We start from the raw sequence: 20,378 nt of genomic DNA on the forward strand, positions 1-20,378 counted from the left end.
GGGGAAAAAAGAGGAACAAATGTAATAATCTGAACAATAAAGATTTAATAAAAAAATAAAAATAAATATTTATACTTAAAAAAAAAGATTAGTACTGAAAATAAATAAATAAAGTCATCACTAGAGTAATAAAAAGGAAAGGATGGGACTTAGACTGTTCTCACAGGGGCTACTTCCTTCTCCGGAGGACAGACAAAGGCCTTCCTTCCTAACTGCAGGGTCTCCATACACCTCAGTGTCCACACTTTGTTGCTACTCTTTGTACCATTTCTGGTAGAATCTCCTTATCTTGCTCTTGGGAATGCTTTATAGGCAAACATGAAATGTAAAGTATTTATTTAAATAAAAAGAAAACCTCTAAATTGGTCATTGAATTACCTCCCAGCAACTTTAGAGTTTGTGACATTTCTTGACCTTGCTAGTTCTTTCATTAGATCTGTGCAAGATCTAGACATCTGGTTAAGGGTTTTAAGCAGACGCAACTATGAACGTCAGGAATTGTATCACTATTACTGTCAGTCATATTAAAACTGTTTCTTGCCCTAACTGGTTTGGCTCAATGGATAGAGCATCAGCCTGCGGACTCAAGGGTCCCAGGTTCAATTCCGGTCAAGGACATGTATCTTGGTTGCGGGCACATCCCCAATGGGGGTATGCAGGAGGCAGCTGATGAATGTTTCTCTCTCATCAATGGTTCTAACTCTCCCTCTCCCTTTGTGTAAAAAATCAATAAAATGTATATTTTTTAAAAATATATTTTAAAAAACCAAAAAACCCCGTTTCTTCCCTCAAGTACATGACCCACAAGGATATGAACTAATGACAAAAAACTGTTTTTGTACATTGTACATCCTTAATATTTTTACACATATCAGATAGGGGTGCTCCTTATCTTCCTTTGTACAGACAGCTGAAATAAAGCACTGTGTCAATCTGCTATTTCAAAATTTTTTTTAAAAAAAGGTGGTTAGAAAAGGTTTTATTGGAAAACAGTCTGCAAGTTTCTCAAAAAGTAAAAAATAAAATAAAATAGTTACCATATGACCCAGCAATTCCACTCGTAGGTATTTACCAAAGAGAAATGAAAACATATGTCCACATAAAACTTATACATGAATGTTCACAACAACATTATTCATAGAAGCCAAAAAGTAGAAACAACACAAATGTTCATCAACAGATGAATGGAGAAACAAAAGGTGGTATAGCCACACAATGGAATATTATTTGGCCATAAAAAGAACTAAGTGCTAATACATGCTACAACATAGATGCACCATGAAAACTTTATGGTAAGTGAAAAAAGCTAGTCACAAAAGACCACATATTATATTATTTCATTTATAGGAAATATCTGGAATAGACGAATCTATAGGGGCAGAAAGTAAATTAGTAGTTGTCTAGGGTTGTAGGTGAGGGATTGGAATAATGAGTGACTGTTAATTGGTTCACAAAGTGTGGGATTCTGTAGAATATTAAAGAGCAGAAATCACAAAAGCTATAAAAATACAGACTTCAGAGTGTCTGAGCTTTATGAGCAGAAGATAAAAGGGAGAGACCTAAGATAAAAGGGAGTGATCAATCCAGGTTGTACCAACACAGGATATAGAAAAGAATTACAGGATGACATAGACTTCCAGGTGAGAGTATAAGAATATCTAGACCAAAACCAGGAGAAAGAAGAGAATCAAGCCTTGTGAGTTTTCATCGAAACCTTTGAAAGGAGGGATTGGTGGTTAACAGATGAATTCTAGTATGATCCATCTTATATGTGTTTATACTTCTCAAATTCTACTATAATTGGTCAAAATAGAATTGGGGATGGAGAGAGGCAAAGGGGGGAGGGAGAGAGAGAGGAAGAGAGAAAGAGAGAAGGAAGAGACAGAGAGAGAGAAGTAATAATTTAGATTCAGGTGTTGCCCTTGTGATCAAACGCAAAAAGAAAGATAAATAAATAAATAAATAAATGCTGCAATCGTTTGCAGCTTCTCCCAAGAAGAGTAAGAGTATTTTCTCCATCTCCTGATTTGGCCACGTGACTTGCTTTGACCAGGGAATCATTAGCAAACGCGATGCTTGAGGAGGCTGGAAAAGTGCTTATGCACTGGGGATTCATCTTCACTATTGTTGCTTTTAGAACTCAGCCGCCATGTGAAGAAACCTGAGCAAGCCTGCCAGATACTGGAGACATATGCCCCAGTTGCCCTGTTGCTCTAGTCAAGTGACAGATGTCTAACCCCAAAGCCCATATTCATAATCAAAGCATCACCATCATCATCACCACCACCACCATCATCATCATCATTATAGCATCTACTCTTATTATTATTATTCATGTAGTATATACTCTCTCTCAACATGTTAAGGGTTGGAAAGAGAAAAGAGCACATCACAATTAGAGTCTGAAAACTAACCAATGCTTTTCTCTATACAGGGCTTTGGTAAAGGTATACAACTTTTTTGAACCTCAGTTTCCTCAAGTGGGAATTAGACCTAACCATAGGGTTCCTGGGAAAAATAAAAACATGGAAAAGTTATCTCTTTAAAAAAAATGATTTCAGAGAGGAAGAGAGAGGGAGAGGGAGATAGAAACATCAATGATGAGAGAGAATCATCTATTGGCTGCCTTCTGCACGCCCTCCACTAGGGGTTGAGCCTGAAACCCAATCCAGGCATATGCCCTGACTGGGAATCAAACTGGGGACCTCTTGGTTATTGATCTGTGACCTCCTGGCTTATAGGTCAGTGCTCAACCACTGAGCCATGATGGCTAGGCAAAAAGTTACCTCTTGACTTTTTTTAAAAAAAGGGCTTTCTTGACTTAAAGTGATATATGTCTGCAATTAATAAAGGGGAGATGTTTTAAGCTAGCTCACCAGAAAAGTTTCTAAAGAATCTTACTTTAGCCCTAACCAGTTTGGCTCAGTGGATAGAGCATCGGCCTGCGGACTGAAGGGTCCCAGGTTCGATTCCGGTCAAGGGCATATACCTTGGTTGTGGGCACATCCCCAGTAGGGGGTGTGCAGGAGGCAGCAGATCGATGTTTCTCTCTCATCAATGTTTCTAACTCTCTATCCCTCTCCCTTCCTCTCTGTAAAAAAATCAATAAAATATATATTTTTTAAAAAAGAATCTAACTTTAACAATCCCTTAAAAATCAAGTAAAATATATTTGTTCTTCATAAAAAAAATTGTTACTTTTCCACTTTGTCTGTAGTGTCACAGAATAAGATGTGAAAGTTAAAATGCCATAAAAACTACATAGTGTTTCCGACTCTTTCAAAACTGTTCAACTACTAGGGTTGGGAGAGGAAAGTATGTGCTTTCTCAGCCTTTGAAATGCTTCCTGATTCTGTCATCTTCTTTTCATCTCAACATCAAAGTTGGGAAAAGCTCTTCCCCACCAAGGACAGGTGTATACATGCCACTCACTGAGGCACTTTGCTGCCCCATTAATCTGCCTCTTTTTCTATTTGCATCTTGAGAATCAAGCACCAGCCTTTTATTTCTCTTAGCTTTTTGCTGACCTGCACTTTCTCAGCTGGCAAGCTGTTGACACATTTTGACAGGTGATTTGGCTCATAAAAACAGCCAAGGAAAGGAATCAGGGAGAAGGGGCTTCACCAGAAGCATGGTCAGTGTATATGAAGTGCTGAAAATGGCAGAAATACACAAACACATATTTATTAACTGGTTAAGAAAAAAGAAGGGAGTTCCTTGCTTTCTGGATGACCTAACTCCCAACTCCCAGGGTCTTGTAACCAAGAGAAGTCAAAACACAGGGTATGGGAAAAATATGTGTTTGGGACTCATTCAAAAAATTCAAATTCAGCAAATAGGTGAATTTGAAAATTTTAAAACTTCCAAGTATTTACACTGTTCATGTACATGACATTTTTAATGGGAATGCTAGGTAACTCAAACCACCAAGAAATTCTGCTACCCTCACAGAGGCCTCTGGTGAACAGTGTATGAAAGTCAAGGAAAGGAGAAAATTCCCCAGTTGGCTCAAATAAAAAGATAAGCATGCAACAGACTGTGGAATTTCAGAGGGAAGTTGGGGGAGGGTGGGTGAGTGGGAAGAGATCAACCAAAGAATGTGTATGCATATATGCATAACCCATGGACACAGACAATAGGGTGGTGAAGGGCGGTGGGGATGTGGGGGATACTAGAAGAGGTCAATGGAGCGGGGGAGCAAGGGGATATATGTAATACTTTCAACAATAAAGATTTAAAAAAAATAAAAAGCCAAAATAAACTCACAGACACAAGACAAAGTAGAGAACAATATTCAGAGAAGGCAGGGTTTCAAAACTAGAGGAGACCACAAGATCATACCCCTAAGAAATTTGCAGAAATTTTGAGGAGGACAAGCAACGTTTAATGGGGTGTGAAATGGGAGTCCTGTCAGTGTATCTAGTTCTTAAGGGGTCAGACATGCCCAGCTGACACCTGGCTCACCCATTAACAGCCTCCCTGTTTTAGCTCCCAACCTGTGCATTCTTGGAGGTCTTGCATTCATATAGGTCCCCCTGTTCTTAAGAGTCATAGCATCTCTTCATGAATGGCTCAATTGGATTCTTTTGACACCCAACGTCTTTTGGCTTGTTCTGATTTGCAAGTTCACACATGGAACAGTCATGAACACATGTGTATGTTTCATTTTCCTTGCCGGTTTTCCCAATTAGATTGACCATCTAAAATATTGCTTTCCTACCCTCCCCTTTGTTAGGATTTAGCTCTTTCTCTACCCCTTAACTTACCCACAAGTTCTAGTTTGTCTGGAATCTCACGTACCTCTTAGGAAAAGAAATACTACCACATCCAAAAGGTGTAAATGTCCCAAGGATAACTTGATCTGGCAAGTCACTGAATATGTTGGTGTACATGCCACCCCAAGGGAGGGCAGAATAGCTTTGACAGACAGCTACACGGCCAGACGGATAGATAAAATCAAGGTTAAGGAACTGATATTGATAAAACACACAATAATGATAATAATTATTCTTATATAGAATGCCATTAATTCTTAGTCAATTATTTCAATTAGCTATTTACAGATAACACAACAGAAGTCCAGAGAGGGTGACTCAATACCCCATAGTCACTGAGCATGATAGTGCCAGGCTAGCACACTGGTTCCCTGACTCCCAGTTGCATGTTCCTACCATACACTCAATTACCTGCACCCTCATTTTAGCCCTGAATTCTTTGAAATCAACCATGTGAGTAACAACAGGTAAGTCTGGTCAGACTGGTCCAGTTAATGGCAAAGTTGCTGAAAACCAAAGTTGCCCGTTGGTACCCAGCATTGCAGGGTGTGGTCATTCCAGCACACAGCAGGAGGACAGGATCTCCTCACCAATGTCTATGGACAGACAGGAGCAAAGGAAGGCTAAGGGATAATTGTGGATATGTGAACAATTTAAAAGACCTAGCTGTACCAACCTCTATAAAACTATGACAGACTCTTGAGGTCTATTTCATTTTGGATTTGTAAGAATTTATTACAAATGCCCTCTTCTCTTTAAATTGGATTTTCTAGATGCTAAATCCCCATGCCATCCTCTCTACTAATCAGAAAATGCAAGGAAAACTCATTTTCTCAGAACCACATGAGCACTCAGGTGCTTAACAAAAAGACTGGTTATAACCAGAGGTTTTCTTAAATAGAAGTAGAGTTTGTGAACTGGAGAATTTGTCTCAACCTCTTTGACTTCTCCCGCTCCCCCAGAATGAGGGAATGCGGACCTCTGGGAGAAAGGGACTGAATAAGCACAAGGCTTCAGACGTCCTTTTTGGAAATTTCTGATGAAACAGAAACACCCCACCTGTCAGCCTCTTCTACCATTCCTGGCCCCCTCTATCCTTCTTTCCCTTTGGAATTTCACAAGGATATTAAATCATGGAGGAACCGTCTATCAAGGCGTAATGGAACTTTTTCATCCCTGGGTCATCCTGTTGGACTGCTGGCATCTGAGGCTTCCCCTTCAGCAGCTCCAGCCAGAAATATTGAGAACCGAGGGGACTACTGTCCACCTCTGCCTCCTGTTTAGGATCATTATAGTGGCGCAGAATAAGTCGTTTGTTGAATCCCTCTTTCTTCAGCTTGGCTGCTTCTGTTTTGCTGTTCAAAAGAAAAGAATTTGAGACTTGGCTAATTGCTTGGTTTTATCAAAGGCTGGAGGATGGCCAATGGCTGTTCTAGTGGGCTTTTTTATTTTCAATACTCACCTGAGGATATGTTCATTAATGAGAGAGAGAGAGAGAGAGAAAGAGAGAGAAAGAGAGAGAGAGAAAGAGAGAGAGAGAGAGAGATCTCTCAGTTGCCTCTGCTCAGACCAGAGATGCGACCTGTAATCTAGGTATGTGCCCTGATTGGAAATTGAACCCACAATCTCTAGCCTTTGTCCCTATAGGAGCGGTATGACACAGCACAGGCTTTGGATGAGAACTGAGATGAATCCTGGCACTGCCACTTGGGACCATAGAAAGTAAGCCAAGTACTAAACTATGAGCCTTGCTTTCTTCATCTGTAAAATATGGATAGCAATACCTCACAGAATTGTAAGGAATCTCTGGTTAATGCACGGACCTCAGTATTTAGCATGCACTCTATAAATACTAGTTGTTTTCATTACATTTTAGTGGGGATTATACACATACATGTTTATTAATAATAAGGTAATAAAGAGGAAGATTAGGTAAATACGAAACAACCTCGCTTCTAGGTTTTAGACTAGACCCTGAAATTAAGGTAGCCTCTTAGAACATTCATTTAACCATCCACAAATATTCACTAGGTGTCTTCCACAGGCAAAATTCATGAGAAAGATGCTATCTATTTCCATTCTAAAGAGAGCGCCCAAGTTACGCAGCTGAGTATGGGAAAGCCAGGCTTCAGTGTATGCATATTCACTCCAAACTCTCTACTCGAATCTCTCCACTTCATGATACTATTTCCCACATTTTTAGTGTCGGAGCTGTGGGCACAGTATGAAATGCAGACCCGCCAGGGCTCTGTATCTGAGGGTCAGTCATGAAGCAGACCTTCCTAGTTCTTGCCCAGCTTCCTACACACTCGTGTACCCAAGTAGCAGGTAGTTGTTGGCAACATGCCAGTAGAAGTCTCCAGAGTCGGGCTGGCAAAGCAGAGGTCATACACTAAAGAGACAGTCTTAGTTCTCTTGGTGACCAACACCACCTTCTTAATATCCACATGGGCTTCTGGCTTGCTTTTACTCAGTAACCCCAGCAACCAAAAGTGGGCTGCTGGGCTTCTCTATTATTAAGACAAAATATGGGCATTCAATGTGGGAGATCCATGATCAACACTAGAGAATAAACAGAAGTGTTAGGAAGGTAACTAGGGGAAGGAGGAGCCACCTTCCCAGAGAAGAGTAAGCAGTTTGGACATTTCTAACAGCATCATAGAGTGGAACTCAAGACACACAAACAAGCCCTAGCTGGTTTGGTTTAGTGGATAGAGCATTGGCCCTCAGACTGAAGGGTCCCCGGTTCGATTCAGGTCAAGGGCACATAGGACAGTTGCAGACTCCATCCCCGGCCCAGTGGTGGGCATGCAGGAGGCAACCAATCGATGTGTCTCTCTCACATTGATGTTTGATGTTCTCTCTCTGTTTTAACCCCTCCCTTCCACTCTCTCTAAAAATCAATGGAAAATATCCTTTGGGTGAGGATTAACCAAAATAAAAAATAAACAAAATAAATAAAAAACCCAAACACACAAACAAGCAAATCTCAGTGGAAGGAACCAGAGCCAGGAGGATGGGCAAGGACCAAATCTGCCACTTCGTAGTTGGAAAATGGAAATGCTTAATGAACAACAGCTTTCTCTCTTTCCCCCTTTGTCTCTTCTCTTGCTTTCCTCCTCCTGCTGCTCCTTCCTTTCTTTCCCATATTCTCATGAAAACATATCCCACTGTCAAAAATGAGGTGAGTGGGCAAAATCATCGAACAATATGACAAAAGCAAAGCACTTGTAGATTGCCATTTTTTCCCACACCAAAACATGCATGCCTCTCCATTGATAAGCATCAATGGTACAATATCAGTTTAACAGCACACAATTATAATCCACTGGGAACATGAGTCTAATTACTATTCTCCAAGCCTAATCTTGGCCTTTCATTCAATGCCTAAACATGATTTTATTTTTCTGTGACTCTCCACAAATGAATCTTTCCTGTCAAAAATGAGGTGAGTAGGCAAAATTATCGAACAATATGACAAAAGCAAAGACCTTATAGATTGCCATTTTTTCCCCACACCAAAACATGCATGCCTCTCCATTGATAAGCATCAATGGTACAATATCAGTTTAACAGCACACAATTATAATCCACTGGGAACACGAGTCTAATTACTATTCTCCAAGCCTAATCTTGGCCTTTCATTCAATGCCTAAACATGATTTTATTTTTCTGTGACTCTCCACAAATGAATCTTTTGGATTATTCTTAAAAGAAAGGTAAGAATGCCACTAAAGTGTAAACATCTATAATCATTGGAAGAAAAAAGGCACACTCCACCTCCTTACCAATAAGACCAAAAATTAAGATAAAAAGCTCCAGTGCAAAAAACCCCAACGCAAAATCTCTTGCATTCTATAAATGCCACATTACTTAAATAGTCAGAGGGGGCAGCTGTAATTCAGGAAAGTTCCTCATTACCCTTTTAAAGACAGTGCTTCCTTTTCTAGAGAGTCTTTTAGTCATTGCTTTAAGACTAATCAGCTTCCCATGCAAGCAAAGAGCCTCTTTTCTGCTTTTTCTCAAAATGTTGGCAGTGGCCATGGTCTAACTCTCTTCTTGCTTAAGGACCAGAAGTTGGCCTCTGGTTTTTCCAACAGGTGATGATTACCAACACCAAGATGATTAATTCAAAAAAGCAGTCCTAACACTTGCACATTTCTCAAAAGTTTCAGGTGATGGTCATCCCCAGGAAAAGTCATTGCTAGGACTTAAGGACACAGTCCTTCTCTAAGTCAGATGTTCCCCAATTATGCCAGCCCTCTGGTATTTATACCACTCTAAGACAGAAGCTGGAATAGAAAGGGAACTATACCTCAAATTACCTCAAATCTAATAGGCCTAAGAGTCTAATAGTAAGCTAAATTCCTTACGGTGGGGGCATCCACTGAATGCAAGAATTGAAGAAATGTTTGGAGAATACCTATTACCATTTTACAGATGAAGGAGCCAAAGTACAGAAAAAGGAATAATTGCTATATAATAGTTACTGTTTAATGAGCATTTACAATAGCATTTCTTTTTTATCTGCACCTGAGGATATTTTTCTATTGATTTTTAGAGAGGGAAAGACAGAGAAATGTGAGAGAAACACATGGATTGATTGCCTCCAGCATGCGCCCTGACCAGGGCCCAGGTTGAGGAGCAGCCTGCAACGGAGGTACGTGCCCTTGACTGGAATCAAACCCAGAACCCTTCAGTCTGCAGATCAATGCTCTATATACTGAGCCAAACTGACTAGGGCTTTCCTACAGTATTTAGCTGTATTATTTCATTTAATGCTTTCAACAATCCTATGTGGCAGATTCTAGTAGGATCCCTGTTTTATATGAGAAAAGGAAGCTAAGTACCCCAAATCCCATGGTTGGTAAATGGGAGCATGAAAACTGTGTAGACTCCAATCTTGGCTCTCTAGACCTTCACAGACACTGATCCTTGTACTCTGGTCACACAGCTAAGGAATGACAGGGTCAGGGTTAGGAGCAAGTCTGCGATTCCCAGGGCAGTGCTTTTGCATCACCAGCCTCTAACAGTGAATATGAGTGAAATCAGAGCACTTAGAGCTTCACCAGGTAAGGCCCAGAGATCTGACTCAGGCTCAGACAAAAGGTCTAGGTAGACCTGTCTGGAGAATGTGCCTTGGGATCTGGTCTAGAATGGGAGGGTTCACTATGTTTGTTAGACCGGACTTCCTGTGATAAATCCAGAGTCTATATCAGTGTGGACTGCCACTGGGGTTAGAAAAAACTCTTTCTTTCTGCCTTTAATTTTCTTTGGGTCTGACTTGATATTGAACATCTATAATGTCTGTGTAGCAAGTGTGGTAGAAATGTGGTAGGGTAAAAAGGCTGACAGTTCTGATTTGCCTAAAAATGCATTTCATCCAGCAAGCATACAAAAAATATTTATGGGACCACTGAACAAATGTAAATATTCAATAATAGGAGACTAGTTCAAAAAAGCATGAAACATCCATGCAATAGACTTAATTCAAAGCAGCCATGCAAAATCTTATTTCTGAAGAATTTAACAGCATGGGAAAATGCTCATGTTATCAAAGAAAAAGCAGGACAAAATGGGATTCGAAAGATAGTATATAGCTTAACAGATAATATATAAACACGTAAAATACATAGCATTTAAATAGTACTTAACTACATGTATGGGTGTGTATGTGTTTTGTTTTGTTTTAAGTTTAGCAAGGATTTATTAGGAAGCTTATTAGTCACAGTGGATAAAAAAAGCCATGACAAGAACTGAGATCTCCAAATTCTGGCACTTGCCTTACACTAGCTAGAAGCTAATAAACAATGAGGATGTCCCAAGGGGAATCTTACCTAAGGCCCAATCTTACCTGGACCAGATACCCGCAAACATAGAAATGCGATGCCCATGCTCTCCCCAGACTGCTTACCTAGGCAGTAGGAAAGAAGACCTTCTCCTCAAGCTATTAATTAAGCATCCTCAGGAGAGGCCTGCTCTTCCAGCTATAACCACGGCACACTAGTGCATGACAGACACCTCCAAGCTGAGCAACTTGACAAGAATGCTAAATGATGACAGGGAGAAGGAGCAAGCAGGGACAGGTATTTCTAGTTGGAGACCTTCCTGATGGCTAATACGAACACAATGCTGAGGCTTCAGAAAGTTTACTGCAACCCAGGAATAGTTGCCATTAAAAAAAAAAGTCACACACAAAATCCTGCCACAAAGTAAGACACTTGAAATCCCATGGCCACACTGACTGGAAAGGCAGGCATTATCCATGACTGCCAGATACTGACCAAACCAAGACCCCATTTCTACGGGGCCCTAGAGAACCATGATTGTCCCCTGACACTCACACAACCCTCCCGGTGGTGTGGTGTCTTCCACAGGCCAGGTTTCTGCAGTAAGCCCCAAGGACAAGGCAGAGGCTGTGGCAGTCAACTCTCTCTGGAGCCCCATTAATTTCCATTGGTATCTCTAGCCCTGGTAACCAGGGGATGTTAGGATTCAGCTGCTTTGCTTGCAGAAATGTTTTATAATGCACAAACTGTAAAATTACCTGTGCTCTTTTTTTTTATATATACAGGTTTATCTTTAATGTAAATATGTCTCTTCTTAAATAAATATATACACATATTTGAATTTGTCTCACTTGTGCTCTTTTTAAAGCTTGGATTTTGTATATGACAGATTCTTTGGGAACTAATTCTACCGGCTTCAGCAATTCTCATTGTTAAAAACAAACAAACAAAAAAGCCACTCCCTTCCCCTGGATGATTTGGCTCAATGGACGGAGAATTGGCCTGCAGACTCACCCACTTAACAGTTCACCCACTAGCTCTCTGACCTTGGCCTAACAACAGCAACTTACTCATGGAAGCATATAAATTGCTTCATGTAGTGCTTTACACAAAACAAGCACTCAATAAACACTGGCTGTTAGCATTAGCACCCAATAAATACCAGTATCATTATTTTTGGTATCAGAGGAATAAAGCTAGAATCTTATCCCTTCACACCACACACAACAAAATGTCCAGCTAAATGTAGAGCCGAAACCGGTTTGGCTCAGTGGATAGAGCATCGGCCTGCGGACTGAAGGGTCCCCAGTTCGATTCCGGTCAAGGGCATGTACCTGGGTTGCGGGCACATCCCCAATAGGAGATGTGCAGGAGGCAGCTGATCCATGTTTCTCTCTCATCGATGTTTCTAACTCTCTCTATCTCTCTCCCTTTGTCTCTGTGAAAAATCAATAAAATATATTTAAAAAAATAAATGTAGAAAAAAGAAATAAAAAATAGGGTAGGTCTACCTAATCTCAGAATGAGAAAAGACTTTCCACTTATAAAACAGTGAGGAAGCCCAGCTGGTGTGGTTCAGTGGTTGAGTGTTGACCTATGAACCAGGAGGTCACAGTTCAATTCCCCGGTCAAGGGAAATGCCCAGGTTTTGGGCTTAATCCCCAGTAGGAAGCAAGCAAGAGGCATTGGATTAATGATTCTCTCTCATCATTGATGTTTCTGTCTCTCTCTTCTTCCCCTTCCTCTCTGAAATCAATTAAAAATATATATATTAAAAAATTTTTTTAAACCTTAAAAAAATAGGGAAAAATCTTAAAACAAAACATAGATAATTATACAATAAGAAAAGTTAAAACACTGACATCTTAATCATAAAATTAAAAGGAGCCCTAACTGGCTTGGCTCAGTGGATAGAGTGTCAACCTGCGGACTCAAGGGTCCCAGGTTTGATTCCAGTCAAGGGCATGTACCTTGGTTGCGGACACATCCCCAGTAGGGAGTGTGCAGGAGGCAGCTGATCTATGCTTCTTTCTCATCGATGTTTCTAACTCTCTATCAATCTCCCTTCCTCTCTGTAAAAAATCAATAAAATATATTTTTTAAAAAATTAAAAGGAAATAAATTGGAGAAATGAATATTTATCACAAATAACAAAAGATTAATATACTTAATACTTTAAAATCTTAAATGAACAGGTAAGAACGACTCTAAAACCCATAGGGAGAAAAGGTACAGAGATTAGGAACACCTGGTTCACAGAAGAAATATTTTTAAATATCAAAAAATACTTAGAGCCCTAACCTGTTTGGCTCAGTGGATAGAGTGTCAGCCTGCGGACTGAAGGGTCCCAGGTTCGATTCCGGTCAAGGGCATGTACCTTGGTTGCGGGCACATCCCCGGTGGGGGGTGTGCAGGAGGCAACTGATCGATGTTTCTCTCTCATCAATGTTTCTAACTCTCTATCCGTCTCCCTTCCTCTCTGTAAAAAATCAATAAAAAATATATTTTAAAAATACTTAGAAAGTTAAACCTCTCTAGTTAGTAAATAGATACTTAAGAGTATTCTTTGTCTATCAATTTATCAAGGTTGAATAACCTTAAGAATTACATTCAGTGCTAAGACTGTTGAGATGGCCTCTCTACATTACTATGAAGGGCTAGCGGCATGATTTTTCTAGAAAGCAATTTGGCAGTAACTTTCTAGAACTTTAAAAATGTTTATATACTTTAACTAAGTTCCACTTCTAGGAATATAGCTTTAGGAAGGAATCAAGAAACAAAAAATATTTATGGGACCACTGAACAAATGTAAATATTTAATAATAGGAGACTAGTTCAAAAAAGCATGAAACATCCATACAATAAACTTAATTCAAAGCAGCCATGCAAAATCTTATTTCTGAAGAATTTAACAGCATGGGAAAATGCTCATGTTATCAAAGAAAAAGCAGGACAAAATGGGATTCGAAAGATAGTATATAGCTTAACAGATAATATATAAACACGTAAAATACATAGCATTTAAATAGTACTTAACTACATGTATGGGTGTGTATGTGTTTATATAGAGAGATAGACAAGGAGAGGTATAGAGCCTATGTGACCCTGGACAAGTCACCCTATCATCTTGCCTATTGTATTCATAATATGAAAAGATATGTGCACAAACAAACCCTTCTCTTCCAGGTAACTCATGGAAAAGCTGGAGGAAAATATGTCAAAATGGTAAAAAAAAAAAAAAAGGTATTCCCTTATTGAAAAGTTTGTTTTTTCTTCTTACACTTTTGTAAATTTTTGAAAAATTTAAATACTAAGAATGTATCAAAATATATTCCTGCAAACAGTATGTGGTATTTTCACACAGAACTGGAGTAGAAACAAAGTGGGTAGACTTTGCTGTCAGATGCAGCTGGGTTTCAGCCCTGGCTCTGTCTTTGTCTTGCTGCATGACTGAATGAATTGCCACAATCTGTGTCACATTAGTTTCCTTGTCTGTAAAATGGAGATGATAACTGTACCTCTCTCCTGGCATGGTTTTAAGGAGTATAGATAACATGTAAAGTGCTAGGTTGACTGTCTAGCACAGAGTATTTTGTCAATGCTTGCTATCGCTATCACCTCCTAATTCTTTTATTTGTCCCCTGTTGATTGTTAACTTGCTGAGATGTTTAGTTTCCAATTTTACATAAAAACAGGGACTGACTTTATGTTTCCTTAGAACAGTATTTTGCTCATAGCTGGCTTTTCTTTCCTTGCCTACTTCTTTTCCCCAACACTGTTACACACGATGCTGTACTGGTCATATGATAAGGCTGGTTGATAAGTCATGTGTTATAGAGAAACTTCCACAAGTTACCTGGAAGAGAAGGGTTTTTTTGTGCACATATCTTTTCATATTATGAATACAATAGGCAAGGTTAATAGGGTGGCTTGTCCAGGGTCACATAGTCTCTATACCTCTCCTTGCCTATCTACTGTATCATATGCCTCATAAAAATATATGATTCTGAAGACTGCATAGGGCTCCCTACATTTGAATTATGGCTTCTTGTAGCTTCTTCACAGCGATATGAAGGACTGTCTTCCATTTCAGAATTTCCAATTTTGTGTGAGGATAGTGAAGGATCCAACCTTTAAAAAAAAAGACATTAATAAAAAAGGGGTATTTATTTCAAAATTTACCCCAAGTCAGTACCCACTGGGTAAATCCTGCCCATCAGTCTACCAAAGCCTACTTAAAAAGGGAACCAAAACCCATTTATATTAAAGTATAAGTAATTATCATCTTAAGAATTACCTGTCCTCAAAGAGATTTGCTCTAAAATGTGATCAAGACTTTAACTCCAAGGAATTAAACCCCTATGATGACATCTCAAGTATTAGAGGCCTTTTAAGAATCCCTACACACACTGTAGACCTACAGATGAGCGTCTTCAGTTTCCCCGTCTCAGTAAAGAATTCCTGTGTATTGGAGAGAACATTTTATTGGTCGTCTATAGATTTGGGTCCTTTTCCTGACTACCCCTCTAATCTGTTTGGGTACTCAACATCTTTAGGCTTCAGACTGCTCATCTGCAAAATGAAAGAACCGAATGACATGATCTCTAAGGTCTTTCAATTCCAATGTTCTCCCCTTGTAAAATTCTACCCTTGTAGTGAACATATGGAAAGATTCACAGATGGCTTGAAGGAATTTGGAAGAGAAAACCTTGCATTTTCTTTATTCCATCCTGCCAAGTCTAGTCCATTCAATAAACCAGTAAATTACATATGGAAGAAAAATTTAAAAATGAAGATATGAAAGGGGTGGAAGGCATGGAATCTTACCACACAAGCACTGTTATTGTTTTGGTGTAGCTTCTTCCAAATACTGTTTATTCTGTCTTCAGATCTTTTGCCTTAACCACAAACTCCAGGTGAAATTTTGAATCAGGACATTGTATCTCTTCTCTGCTTTTGTCCTCACCTCCATTCCCCACCCTACCCCTAAGTTAAGGGCAGGATTTCTTCTCTTCCAAAACAATGGATCTAGTTTACTTTTCTTACTTTGAGGTATTGTCCCAATCCCATCCCATGGGATTCAAGTTGGGCTGACAATAATACGTTCTAGCAACCCGTGAGCCAATGACCCAGGTTTGACCAACAGCATTACTTTATTTCCCAGGCCACCATGATTGGCCATAGGGTGGGCACTTGACTCAAACAGAGCTAATCTGAGTCATTATTTAGAACTGAAACATGGGCCTTGGGTGGGTAGGGGAAGGAGAGCACTTTCTTCCCAATCTGGAAGCACATGAACCTATGGCTGGCAGTGACCATCTTTACTATGTGGGGTGAGCCTAACTGTAGAATTCAACCAAGCAGAGGTGGAAAGAACATGGTGAGTCCCACATCCTGCCTTGGACACTGTTTCTGCAATTTTTCCTTTAATCTTCTGAGCTAGCCTCTAAGACATGAGCAAATAATTCTCTTGTTGCTTAAGCGCGTGTGAGTTGGGTTCTTGTGGCTTACTGCCTAAAGATTCCAGGCTCATCCCTATAGGACCATGAGAACCATCCTAACTTTAGACTGGAAGGACTGAACAAGCACCATCACTGGATTCCTTAGGATTAGATAATGTAAGTTTTTCCAGCCTCCCACTTTGAGATTTCAATCTCTGACCTTCAATGATAAGGCCTTGCTCCTTGTTCACAAATTATCTAGTGGGCTGGCCACCGCTTGCCATCTAATTGCTTGCTGGGGGATTTCCAGTCATTGGATTTTACCCACATATTTGGATTCTTTGACATTTTCATCTAGAATTCTCTCATTACCTTAAGATTTACTTCATTCCTATTTGCTGTTTTGCCATACCTACTGGCTTGTTCTTAGCATATGCACCTGGGTCTAGTTCCTCAATATCTGTCCCACTCCAGTGAGACAGTTCTGGTTTTAAATTTTGATCCCTCAACACATCAAATTCAGAAGTATAAATAGAGAATGGGGAGCTGTGGAAGGAACACTTATCACTAGACACATTATCTAAAAGCAGATCCTTTCAACTATTTTTAAGGTTATTAGGACTATGATAAAAAGGCCATGAAAAGCAAATCTATAAGACATATGGCAATCAGCCTCAACTCCTACTGATTCTCTGAGCTACACAGCTATGTTATGTTTGTGTCCCAAGGAATAATAAGTTTTCCTTTTCCTAACAACCCATACCTTATCCCTTTTATAACTTCATTCAGATATAGAGAACATTCTTTCTAGATTTGGGCAACCATAAACTTTCTTGGGCAGTCTCCTTTATAACATGTAAACAATTTAAGAATCTATTTTTGCCTTTAACACAGAAGCCTTGGTTCCAAACCCAGAATGGTAGGTTTCTGTGTTGGAAGGGCCCTGAGTTGCTCTTTTAGGGACACAAATGTCATTGTTACCTAAACTAGTTCCTCAAAATCATGAAGGAAAAACTCACAGGGTACAGGAGTGGAGAAACCAGGAAGAGCTGGGTTTGATGGTGATACCTTTGAAAAGTTTGACTTCAAATCTATGATTGTGGTACTCAGAGGATGTCTGGGAGAAAGGCTTCAAATTCAGTGAATGGAAGTGATTCTCACTCTGGTTGCTCATCAAAATTGACCCTGATTTGGGTGGGTAAAAGGATCTTACCATTTTCTAAACAGATCTTGGACGACAGTGAGAAGTGAATGACAAAAGGTAAATTGCTTTCCTGGAAGATCTGGGAATACTGCTTTTGGCTGAAAACAGCTAAGGGAAAAAAGAAGAAGATGAGGAGAGGGGAAGGAGAAGAAAAAGAGCATTTTGCTAGATTGTAAAAAAAAAGCCTAACTGTCAATATTTTAATATTTTTATGAAGGTATTAGTTTGGTGAAGGCCAAGGGAGGGAGAGGCAGGGGTGGGTGGAGATGGGCAAAGGGGAAGGGGCAGAAAGGGGGACACCTGCATTAATTTTTTAAATTAAAAATTAAAGTTTTTAATTAAAAAAAGAGAAAAGCATAAAAATACACTGGAAGAAAATATTTGCAAAGCACATTTACAACAAAGGACTAATATCTAGACTATATAAAGAACTCTGAAAACTCAACAATAAGAAAGTAAACACCCTAGCCAGTTTTGCTCAGTGGATAGAGAATTGGCCCACAGACCGAAGTGTTCCGGGTTTGATTCTGGGGGGGTACGTACCTCTGTTGGGTTGCAGGCTTCTCCCCAGCCAGGGAGCTGATCAGAACACATACAGGAGGCAACTAATCGATGTGTTTATCTCACATCGCTATTTCTCTCTGTCTTTCCCTCTTTCTTCCATTCTCTCTCTAAAACAAATAATCAATGGAAAAATATCCTTGCGTGAGGATTAAAAATTTTTTTCTCTTAAAAATAAAAAGGAAGCAAACAATCCAGTTAGAAAATGAGCAAAGACATTTTACTGAAGAGGATATATAGAGGACACATATTCCACATCATTAACCATTAGAGAAATGCAAATTAAAACCATAGTGAAGGACCTGGCTGGGTAGCACAGCTGGTTACAGTGTCGTCCCCAATATACCAAGCTTGCAGGTTTGATCCCAGGTCAGGGCACATATAAGAATAAAGCAATGAATGCACAAATAGGTGGAACAACAAATCAATATTTCTCTGTCTCTGTCTCTCTCTTTCTCTCTCCCCCCTTCCCCTCTCCAAAACCAACTAAAAAAAAAGGAAAGAAAAAATAAGCATGAATAAAATTCCACTGAAATATCATTACATGTCTGTAAGAATGGCTCAAATAAAAAAAAGGTGATGACATACACATACTGGCAAGGATGTCACTCATACATTGCTGATGGAAATGTAAACAGTACAGCTTCTCAAAAAAACAGTTTGGCATTTAACAGTTTGGCACTTAACATATAAAAGTAAACATGAGATTAACATGCGGCCCAGCACCTGTCTTCTGGGTATTTATCAAAGAGAAATCAAAACTTATATTTACACAAAAACATGTATACAAGCAGCTTTCCTAATAGACAAAAGGTGGAAGGAAGGAAGCAAGGAAGAAAAGGAGGGAGGGAGGGAAAAATCCAGATGTCCTTCAAGGAGTGGATGGTTAAACAAATTGTGATACATTCATACTGCAGAATATAGCTGAGCAGTAAGAAGGAATAAATGACTGACACATGTAACCTGGATGAATCTCTGAGAATTAAGCTAGTTGGAAAAAAGGCTATCACCAAAAGTTATACATTGTATGATTCCAGTTCATATAATTTTGAAGTGACAAAAATATTAAAATGGGGTACACATTGGTGGTTGCCAGGGTTAAAGAGGGGGTAGGGCAGGAGGAACATAGTCTTGCCTGCAAAAGGACATGAGTGATCCTTGTGGTAATGCAAGTATTTTGAATCTTGACTGCATCAATAGCCTGGTTGTGATACTATACAATAGTTTTGCAAGATGTTGCCATGTGGGTATATGATATATGTGATCTTTCTACATTATTTGTTATAACTGCATGTGTGTCTGTAATTACCTTAGAAATAAAAGTTTAATTTTAAAAAATTACTTATGTGGTAGCATCATTTTTCTGTTGGACCATGCTACTGTTGAGAGAATTTGTAAGATTTCCTGAGGCAAAGGCTTCATATCACATGGATATGAAGCATAATGAATGCTATATTGAACTGAAAGCACTATAAATTTTTCTGTCTGCCCAGCCAGTGTTGCTCAGTGGTTGAACGTCGACCTATGAACCAGAAGGTCACGGTTTGATTCTCAGTCAGGGCACATGCCTGGGTTGTGGGCTTGATCCCAGCATGTGGTGGGCAGGAGGTAGCCGATCAATGATTCTCTCTCACCATTGATGTTTCTATCACTCTCTTCCTCTCTGAAATCAATAAAAATATTTTTAAAAAATTATGTCTTACTGCTGACATTCATGAATTACTAAAATGATTAACACAAACCAAATATCACTATAATATAACCAAATACAATGTTCTGTCAATATCTCACTTGCTACTTTTATTCTTTTTTTCTTATTTATAAATCTAATTAGTAATTTCTACTTACATATTTTTTTCATAGGATGAATTGATACAAAATGGTGGTGATCTCTTTTTGTTTTCATCAGATTTTCCTTATGACATTCTATTGGATAGTTGCTGATTTTGTCAACTATCATGCAACTGGAATTGCTTTGCAAGGCATCCTGTTTCTTCAACATTGACATTTTGGTTTCATATTTATTAGCTTCTTCAATGAGATCATGCCAACTGTAATTCACAAGATTTACAATTCCTACAGGGAAAGCAATATTATACTCAGCATACAGGTGCAATGTCTCCCCAAGTTCACACAGTAATTCAGCAGCAATGCCTTTGTATTCTTCAAGCAGACTCTTTTGCATTTGTATTTTGGAGAATGTAAGCTTAGCAGAAAGCTTGGAAACAACAGGAGTTGGTGAGATGGCAAATGGTTGAAACGCATATTGCTTCTTCGATGCAGCTACTATAGATAGACTTGGTTCCTCATCTACTTCTTTAGAGTTAAAACTCTCTGTAGGACTGTAAAAAACATATGTGAGACTTAAAGATATTGAATACTTTTTAACCTAGTAATTTGACTTCTAGAATCCACCTTAAAATATAATATAAAAGATGTAGGGAGAAACTAAGATGGCGGCATAGGGGAGAACCGAGATTGCTACCTCCTACAACAACTTCAGAAATGCAATAAAAGGACAGGACGGTCAACATCCAGAACTACAGGAAGGCTGGCGGAGTGGAAATTCTACAACTAGAAGAAAAGAGAAAACCACATTGAGGGTCAG

At 39.3% G+C, this 20,378-nt stretch overlaps 1 protein-coding gene across 5 annotated transcripts in view; it reads right to left on the reverse strand.

The window, feature by feature from the left end:
• Positions 1-20,378, reverse strand: part of LOC102757489 (uncharacterized protein C3orf20-like) — a 97,764-nt gene that overhangs the window by 48,768 nt on the left and 28,618 nt on the right. For all 5 annotated transcript variants that reach the window (XR_001512829.1, XM_015559982.1, XM_015559980.1 and 2 more), the window contains 5 exons: positions 19,619-20,112; positions 17,219-17,317; positions 14,596-14,695; positions 5,903-6,130; positions 4,801-4,950 (listed from right to left, as the gene is read on the reverse strand). Coding sequence is in view for 4 of the 5 variants with exons in the window: in XM_015559982.1 (XP_015415468.1) it covers positions 4,801-4,950; positions 5,903-6,130; positions 14,596-14,695; positions 17,219-17,317; positions 19,619-20,112 (1,071 nt within the window). In the remaining variant the exon portion in view is untranslated. The remainder of the gene's footprint in view (positions 1-4,800; positions 4,951-5,902; positions 6,131-14,595; positions 14,696-17,218; positions 17,318-19,618; positions 20,113-20,378) is intronic.

This window comes from Myotis davidii, unplaced genomic scaffold (genome assembly GCF_000327345.1).
Source record: "Myotis davidii unplaced genomic scaffold, ASM32734v1 scaffold13, whole genome shotgun sequence".
NCBI classification, from domain to species: domain Eukaryota; kingdom Metazoa; phylum Chordata; class Mammalia; order Chiroptera; family Vespertilionidae; genus Myotis; species Myotis davidii.